This window comes from Salvelinus namaycush, chromosome 5 (genome assembly GCF_016432855.1).
Source record: "Salvelinus namaycush isolate Seneca chromosome 5, SaNama_1.0, whole genome shotgun sequence".
Lineage (NCBI taxonomy): Eukaryota > Metazoa > Chordata > Actinopteri > Salmoniformes > Salmonidae > Salvelinus > Salvelinus namaycush.
The window spans coordinates 65,739,329-65,748,419 of NC_052311.1; the positions used below are offsets into that span (position 1 = coordinate 65,739,329).

Below are 9,091 nucleotides of genomic sequence, written 5' to 3' on the forward strand. Positions count from 1 at the left end.
AGGGCCTTTTTTAACTTTGCTGTGATATTCAGATCTGAGCCTGGAGGTTTGCAGTAGCCACTGGTGTCCTTGTCTCCCTTGTTAATTGATGCCACTGATTTCCTAGAATGGGGGGCTCCCAAGAGCTTCCCAGGAGGTGTGAGTGTGAGAGAGTGGGGTGGGTGGGCGGTCTTGCAGGTGTCAAGTCTGCTAAATCAGTCAGTCTGTGATGAGACAGAGTGGAACTCTGAGCACGCTGTCAACTCAAAGGCTGCAACCTCCTACTGCTACACACACACCTTACATCCCTCCCTCCCTCACATTAACCAATAATCCCAGTAACCCCCTCTAATCAATCTCCCAACCCGCCAATACTCCCCAGGGGCCATTCTTACCCTCAGCAGTCACCATGGTGACACACACACACACACACACACACACACCAGAGCTAAAGTACCACAAAGACAAAAGGCTGAAATTACAGTTTATTACACATCACTCTGAGAACACACACACCTTCAGGGGTTTAGAACCAACAGTCATCAAAATGGCAAATATATATTAATCAAATATTATACAATAAATCTGACAATATGTCTCACTAAAGTCAATGTGCCTCTAAACAAAGTCTTATTCCTCCATCCATCTCCAAGGTTTTCTCTGTGTGTGTGTGTGTGTCCGTGAGTTACAGGGTGGTGGTAGAGTGTTGTGGCGTGAGTCGGGGGTGGCGGGAGCGGGGGGTGTGTGAGTTACAGGGTGGTGGTAGAGTGTTGTGGGGGGTGGCGGGAGCGGGGGGTGTGTGAGTTACAGGGTGGTGGTAGAGTGTTGTAGGGGGTGGCGGGAGCGAGGGGTGTGTGTGAGTTACAGGGTGGTGGTAGAGTGTTGTGGCGTGAGTGGGGGGTGGCGGGGGCGGGGTGTGTGTGAGTTACAGGGTGGTGGTAGAGTGTTGTGGCGTGAGTGGGGGGTGGCGGGAGCGGGGGGTGTGTGAGTTACAGGGTGGTGGTAGAGTGTTGTAGGGGGTGGCGGGAGCGAGGGGTGTGTGTGAGTTACAGGGTGGTGGTAGAGTGTTGTGGCGTGAGTGGGGGGTGGCGGGAGCGGGGGGTGTGTGAGTTACAGGGTGGGGGTAGAGTGTTGTGGCGTGAGTGGGGGGTGGCGGGAGCGGGGGGTGTGTGAGTTACAGGGTGGTGGTAGAGTGTTGTGGCGTGAGTGGGGGGGTGGGGGGGGCGGGGGGTGTGTGAGTTACAGGGTGGTGGTAGAGTGTTGTGGCGTGAGTGGGGGGAGCGGGGGGTGTGTGAGTTACAGGGTGGTGGTAGAGTGTTGTGGCGTGAGTGGGGGGAGCGGGGGGTGTGTGAGTTACAGGGTGGTGGTAGAGTGTTGTGGCGTGAGTGGGGGGAGCGGGGGGTGTGTGAGTTACAGGGTGGTGGTAGAGTGTTGTGGCGTGAGTGGGGGGGTGGCGGGAGCGGGGGGTGTGTGAGTTACAGGGTGGTGGTAGAGTGTTGTGGCGTGAGTGGGGGGTGGCGGGAGCGGGGGGTGTGTGAGTTACAGGGTGGGGGTAGAGTGTTGTGGCGTGAGTGGGGGGGTGGCGGGAGCGGGAGCGTGTGAGTTACAGGGTGGTGGTAGAGTGTTGTGGCGTGAGTGGGGGGGTGGCGGGAGCGGGAGCGTGTGAGTTACAGGGTGGTGGTAGAGTGTTGTGGCGTGAGTGGGGGGAGCGGGGGGTGTGTGAGTTACAGGGTGGTGGTAGAGTGTTGTGGCGTGAGTGGGGGGTGGCGGGAGCGGGAGCGTGTGAGTTACAGGGTGGTGGTAGAGTGTTGTGGCGTGAGTGGGGGGGTGGCGGGAGCGGGAGCGTGTGAGTTACAGGGTGGTGGTAGAGTGTTGTGGCGTGAGTGGGGGGAGCGGGGGGTGTGTGAGTTACAGAGTGGTGGTAGAGTGTTGTGGCGTGAGTGGGGGGGTGGCGGGAGCGGGGGGTGTGTGAGTTACAGGGTGGTGGTAGAGTGTTGTGGCGTGAGTGGGGGGTGGCGGGAGCAGGGGGGGTGTGAGCGCAGCAGGCTGCGGACAGCGTGGCGGTAGCGTGCTGACATGGTGTTGTAGAGGATAGGGTTGACAGCAGCACTGAGGTAGAACAACACAAAGGAGACGAGGTTAAAGTACTGAGAGATGTAGTACATATCAGCGCTGGAGCCCAGAGTCACAGAGAACAACGTCCGACCAACGTGGAATGGCAGCCAACACAGAACAAACGCCAGCACGATCATCCCTAGAGAGAGGAGAATATGGGATGGAGCGACAGAGAGTTGAAATTACAACTCATTATTACTGTATGTGTGATAAGTTGGTTCACAATAGCTGCTTAGCTGTAGTATTGCTGAGGCCCAAACCAGTAAATCAAAGTAACTTTAAAATACAGACTCTCTCACAGCCTCACCTAGCATCTTGATGGTGTGTCGCTGGGCGCGGTCTCGGCTGCTGCGTTGTGGGCGGAGCCATAGCTTCCTGCCAATCAGGCCATACACAACTCCCAGAATGCCCAGCGGCATCAGGAAGTAGAGGTTGGAGAGCCACATCATGGCCCCCAGCAGGCCTGAGGAGACGGCGTAGTCCGTACAGCGACACTCGCTCTCCCCCTCACCTCCCCCCAGCTCCTCTACCCCTACCATAGCAAACACCGGCCCGGCGCTGATCAGGGCCACAACCCACAGGCAGCCAATGAGAGTGCGGACGCGGGTCCGTGTGACCAGGGTCTTGGCTGTGAGTGGTCGACAGACAGCGAGGTAGCGCTCCAGAGAAAGGGCGGTGATGTGGAGGATGGAGGAGTAGGTACAACTCTCACTGACGAACACACTCAGTTTACACACTGTATCACCCAGATCCCAGGGCCGGAACCTCCACAGCTAGAGGGACGGACACACAGATAGGTTACACACACTCAACCCAGCTCAGACACTATATCGTCTAACCCCCAGGGCCAGAACCTCCACAGCTAGTGAAAGAGAAACAGAAATCACACACATGCAGTATCAGCTAGCTAATCCCCAGGGAGAGAACCTCCATAGCTAGCGAGAGACTCCCCCTTACCTTGTAGTGCAGATCTAAAGGCATCAGAAGCAGTATGAGGAGGTCGGAGACGGCCATACTACTCAGGTAGAGGTAGGTGGTGCTTCTCAGGTGTGGCCGGAGCCAAACTACCAGGATGGTTAACATATTTCCTGTGATGCCCAGGGCCAGCAGCAGCACACACACGGCTGTCACACACACCAGCTCAGCCCCACTGAAGTTCTCCCATTCCCAGTCAGTCCAGTCACTCTGGTTCCCACAGTCCTCCAGACAGCCAGACCCTACCACACAATCCTCTGAACAGCTGCTCCCACTGCCCAGCGCTGACACGTCCATGGTCAGAGAGAGATGCCCGGGTCTCAGAGACTGGGGTGTGTGTGAGAGAGAGATGAGCTGAGATGGTATAAGTGTGCCTGTGTGTGCGTGTGAGAGAGAGAGAAAGTGTGGATGGTCTATATCACCCAGGTTACAGCAAAGGGTGACGTAGGCTGATGGATTCTAACTGGAGATGGTCCTGAACCACACATCTAGGAGATATAAAACACATCTAGGAGATATAAAACAACATATCTAGGTGATTTGGGCTCAATTCCATTTCAATTGAGTTAATCTGGGAGATGAAGTACCATTTTCACAAAATTACAGAATTGTTCCCACCACTGAAACACAAACATGTCTATCCTGTGGTAGGGAAAGGACTTGCTCGATGTTAGCAATCACACACCAACACAAAACTCCGTTACACCAATGTGTTACACACACCAACACTACATAATAAACACACTCTAACCTCTGGTTCGTTCAGCCATTCCTATGGGGGAAATGAAATGGGGAAAGAATAGCGTTTTGGGATAAACGCAGAAAATAAGGACTGAGGTTAACACAGGTTTCGGAGATCTTATACATAGAATATCAGTCAGTTAACATTACATGCATGAGTTATAGCCTCGCTACTGTATATAGCCTCACTACTGTTATTTCACTGTCTTTTTACTGTTGTTTAAAAAAAAAATATATTTCTTTACTTATCTATTGTTCACCTAATACCTATTTTTACTTAAAATGGCACTGTTGGTTAGGGCCGGTAAGTAAGCATTTCACTGTAAGGTTTACACCTGTTGTATTCGGTTTAAAATACAATATTTATATCCGAGAATGACGGAGGTAGGGAGGGAAAGAAGGGATCATGCTTTCTTAAGTTTTGGGACAGGGCCTTTCAGTCTAGAGGTTCAGAGTAAGTGTGTCAGGGTCCAGCCTCCCAGCATGTGTGTCTGTGGTAGAGGTCGAAGGTTGTGTCTGCGGGGCGTGGGATGGGCTGGGGGCGTGGTATGGTAATCTCCTCCCTTGGTAGGAGGGGCTTCTCTCTCAGCAGATCCCCCCTGAAGAAAACCTGCAGGTCAGGACTGTCCTCTTTCTGCTCACACGGATTACAAATACAGTTATGGACTAGTTGCAGGTCATGAGTGTTTTCGCTCTGCACACACCTTTATTTACATATTATTCACACACACACACACACACACACACACACACACACACACACACACACACACACACACACACACACACACACACACACACACACACACACACACACACACACACACACACACACACACACACGTAAATGTAATCTGATGGGGTCAGTGAGAGGGACCTGCCTTGTTGCCATGGCTGCATGTGGGCGAGACCAGCTGAAGCCTGTCACGTAGAGCCTGGCTGATGAGCTCCTCCTCCTCCACATTCACACTGACCAATGCCCTGTAGAGGTGCTGGGATGGAGAGACGTTCACCCCTATAGACAAAGACAGGACATACACTCAGTTCGTGTGTGGTGTGTGTTTATGTCTGCATGTGTATGTTTCTCTGTGTGTTTATGTCTGCATGTGTGTGTTTCTGTGTGTGTATGTGTGTTTATGTCTGCATGTGTGTGTTTCTGTGTGCTACCCTCTGTAGCCCGGGCGCTCATGCTGTTCTTGGTTCTGTCTGACTTCTGTAGTTGCTCCTGCACGGCCTTCTGGGAGTTAAACTCTGCCCCTGCCACGTTATCTAGCTCAGACCTCAGAGCCAGAGTAGTATTTAACTCCGCCCCTTCAGGGAGGCTGCCACCCCTCTCCTCACAGGGAGCCTCCTCATTGGTTGCTGACCTTGCCCTCCAACGCAGACCTCCACCTATGGGAAGAATACAGGAAGAGATATTGACCAGTCCTCTGCTCAGACATTGCTGACTCATGCCAGATCTTATAACACCGGGATAGGTATTTTACGTATCAGCCTAACCACATCACATGTTATAGCAATCTGGTGCGACGGCACAGTCGATGACGTGGCACACAACCATTGGTTGATGCATGCAACTCCTGTGCAGGGGAACATGAGTACATCAGACTCCAGACCAGGAGGGTTAGTTACCATGGAGTCTTTTCCCCTTTGAGTAACTGCTGGAGTGTCCAGGGTATTGCCAAGGTGGAGGGTCTTTGCTAGGCTCTGCTATCACCGTGACAACCACAGGCTCTTCGGAGGCAAATCGCACCTGTAGAGTCAGGGGCACACACTTCAGTGATGTCTCTCCAAAAACACAGACCGACACACACAGATCTCTCATCATTTCTACAGCTGTCTTGACAACTGAGAAAAGCACCATCTGTGACTGTCCGTCAGTGTGTGTGTATGTGTCAGACTGACCTGCCGGTGGCTGCGTCCTCTCAGCAAGCTAGCCGGGTTGGGCCGTGGCGGGTCTGGGCTGAGGGGGAGAGACAGGTCCAGTTCCGGGCACCGCAGGAGGCTAGCGGGGACCAGGGGCACCGGGGCAGGCAGGGGGACAAGCCGGATGTCTGGGTCACTGCACCCTGCTAGAGGATGCTGCTGCAGGGGACCTACTCTGGTCATCTTAGGTCACCAGTCTGGGTATTTATCTTTGGGTGATGGCTCTGTTACTGATGTTAGGTAAGATACAAGGCAAAGGCAGTCAACGACCAGAATATATTGTATGGTTCTGAATGGCAGTTACATTATCACTTTGCCTAACCTTAACACCCCCTAACCTAACCTTTCCGATGGAGCAAACGTAACATTTTGAGTCCTATGCCCAACCAAGTCCCTTGCCATTGCTGGATCTGTAGTGTAGGTTGAATAACGTTAACTTTACACTTCCAACCAGATATGACGTTATCTAGCTAACGTTAGATCTCTAGCTAGATTCCATTCACAGTGGGAGCTTTCAGCACACAGCCAGCTAGCTGGCTAACGACGACAGCATACATGCTAGAAAGTTCACCAGTCAGTTAGCCAGCTAACTTTACTTGTTGTACTACTAGCCAGCTAACGTTATAGGGTTTATTTGGCTAATTAGCTAGCTAACGTTAACTAAAGCTATGCAAATTCAATCATGTCGTTTATTCTCCGCTTACTGTTATGAGGAAGCGCCCCGAATGACAGCTGAGCTCACGCGTTTCTTGTCGTTTTCACTGTTAATACATGAGGATAGATTGACTCTATTTAGCAGGATCTGCTCACTTTTGAAATTCCCTCCACTGGCGGCGCCATAACACCTTCTACAGAACGAAACAATCACACTTCCGGTTTCTTCGTTAGTAGGAAATTATACAATGGCGCCCCATGGCGTGCATGTTACATTGTGTGTGCTTGTGTAAGTGGTGGACTCTACGGCACAAGTCAAACTCTTCTTTAGTAACAGTTATTTATTTGACTCATATTTTTTTTCTTCTCAGAATAACAGAATATGCACACTTCACACTTTCTCTTTCAGAACCCCTCTTCATTAGCCTGGTTACCTGTCTCCGTTTAGCTAACATTCCACTCATTAACTGCCATTGGCACACGACATGGAGTAGGCTAAGAAGTGGAACGTTATAGAGACTGGGAACCAGGCCTCTTCATAACTACAGCATCATCATCATCATCATCATCATAGCCAGGCTGTCATTGTAAATAAGAATTTGTTCTTGACTCGCCTGGGTACATAAAGGTTAAATATAAATACACATTTTACAGGATTATTCAAAACACCCATTTAAATAGAAAATGAAAGGCATGTACTAATACTGTTAGCTTCTCTTTGTGTGTGTGTGAGTGTGTACGTGGATGAGTGCGTTAGTGTCTCTGTCTGTCTCTCAGTGCTCTCAGTATGTAGTTCTCTCTCTCCAGCTGGGCGTTCCTCTCTGACAGCTGGTTGATCCGCTTCCTCAGTAGCTCCTCCTCCTCTCTCACAGCCAGCATCAGGTGGCTCTTCACCAAGTCCTACAGCAATATACAACATGTCATTATAGCATATCATCAAATGTATGTCACAATTCTTCCAGCAACAGATGAGTCTTCACCAAGTCCTTCAATACAACACATTACAGACACTATAACCATAAACACACTGTCCTACCATGGCTTGCTCAATCTTGTTGTCAATTGCAATCTTACTGCTACTGGAGCCACTGCAACAACAACAACAACAACAAAAAGAAAGGAGATTGTGTCTTAGTGCACATGGTTCACATTGATGTCTATTCCTGAACACAGTCACCTCCCGACAACAAATGGCCAGGCCATTTCCATGGTTACCTGTGGCAGAAGAGCAGCAGGGACAGGAAGGCTGCCTCAGCGTTCCGGACAGAAGGTGTACCCTTCAGACACAGCGACCAGGATGGGAGCGGGGCCAGGGTCTGGTGTTGAGGTTGGGGTTGAGTAGTGGTCTGGGTCTGGGGTTGAGGTTCAGACTTAGAAGTAGTCTGCTGTTGAGGTTTTGGTTTAGTAGTGGTCTGCGGTTGATGTTCGGGTTGAGTAGTGGTCTGGAGTTGAGTAGTGGTCTGCGGTTGGGGTTGAGTAGTGGTCTGGGGTTGAGGTTGGGGTTGAGTAGTGGTCTGGGGTTGAGGTTGGGGTTGAGTAGTGGTCTGGAGTTTATTAGTGGTCTGCGGTTGATGTTCAGGTTGAGTAGTGGTCTGGGGTTGAATAGTGGTCTGAGGTTGGGGTTGAGTAGTGGTCTGGGGTTGACATTGGGGTTGAATAGTGGTCTGCTGGTGATGTTGGGGTTGAGTAGTGGTCTGGGGTTGAGGTTGGGGTTGAGTAGTGGTCTGGAGTTGAGGTTTAGTTGCGGTCCTAAAGTGTTGTGGAATCTTCATGGCGACAGATGTTTGGTTCCTCATCTGAAGCTCCTGCCGTCCGCTCGGCCATGAGTCCCTAACCCTGACCCCCCCACGACCTCTCAGCCCTCCATGACCCCAACCCGTATCACTCACTCTCTCCCTGCCTTCTTCTCCTACTCTCCATCTAGCAGGAAGTTGTAGTGGTTGATGGACAGGTGGGGGGGTAAGGGGGGGTCTGGGTTTGGTCTGGGGGTAGAGGGAGGAAGGGCAGCCGGAGAGGGAGGCAGAAGGAGAGGAGTGTCTCTTTAAGGGGGACTGTGGGGCTTTTTTACTGGACCTGAGAGGGGATAGGGAGGAAGGGAGGGATAGGGGAAGAGATGAAGAAAGAGATGGAGGGAGGGAAGGAGGAAGAGATGGAGGTAGAGATGGAGAAAGAGATGGAGGGAGGGAAGGAGGTAGAGAGAGGGGTCGAGGCTGCCGTCGAGTCTCAAACAGAGAGATTATTTTCTTCACACTGCCGAACATGACTGACCAAAAATAGCCTCCTTGTCACCAGACAGCCAAAAGCAAACAATAGATTATCTAAACCACATCAAAGGCGCTTCCATCCACCTCCATTCACTACAGCCTTCTGTGCAAAAGCCGGTCACTGCCTGTAGTGGGTAGAGAGTCAGAGAGGGTTTAAAGGCATAACCAACAATTACTTCCAAGAAAAACTACAGAGCATGGGTAGTTGAACAGATCACCATGTGGTTGTATTGAGGTCAATGGGAGAGAGGAAGATTAGATCCATGTGCGTGCTGTCACAAGCGTGATCTGGGAATCCTATTGGAGAAATACATTTTGGGTATCCTCCAGTCTTTGGTGAATCAATCCCACAGACCCAGCCAGTCAAGCCCAGCCTGCCGAGAAGATCTCAAATTATAATTGCCTTTGTCTGTGGATTAGGATTAGCCTATGCAGAT

General features: G+C 51.2%; 2 protein-coding genes across 2 annotated transcripts; both read right to left on the reverse strand.

Moving 5' to 3' along the window:
- Positions 1-446: 446 nt before the first annotated feature.
- LOC120047739 (growth hormone secretagogue receptor type 1-like) lies at positions 447-3,998 on the reverse strand. Its single transcript, XM_038993295.1, has 3 exons — positions 3,052-3,998; positions 2,402-2,867; positions 447-2,233 (listed from the first exon to the last, which is right to left on the reverse strand). Exons 1-3 carry the CDS (start codon positions 3,364-3,366, stop codon positions 1,953-1,955), a joined length of 1,062 nt encoding a protein of 353 aa, XP_038849223.1. The 5' UTR covers positions 3,367-3,998; the 3' UTR covers positions 447-1,952.
- Positions 3,999-4,075: 77 nt separating this feature from the next.
- Positions 4,076-6,533, reverse strand: LOC120047740 (protein phosphatase 1 regulatory subunit 35-like). Its single transcript, XM_038993296.1, has 6 exons — positions 6,441-6,533; positions 5,716-5,966; positions 5,443-5,563; positions 4,978-5,202; positions 4,692-4,825; positions 4,076-4,444 (listed from the first exon to the last, which is right to left on the reverse strand). Exons 2-6 carry the CDS (start codon positions 5,917-5,919, stop codon positions 4,274-4,276), a joined length of 855 nt encoding a protein of 284 aa, XP_038849224.1. The 5' UTR covers positions 5,920-5,966; positions 6,441-6,533; the 3' UTR covers positions 4,076-4,273.
- Positions 6,534-9,091: the final 2,558 nt, after the last annotated feature.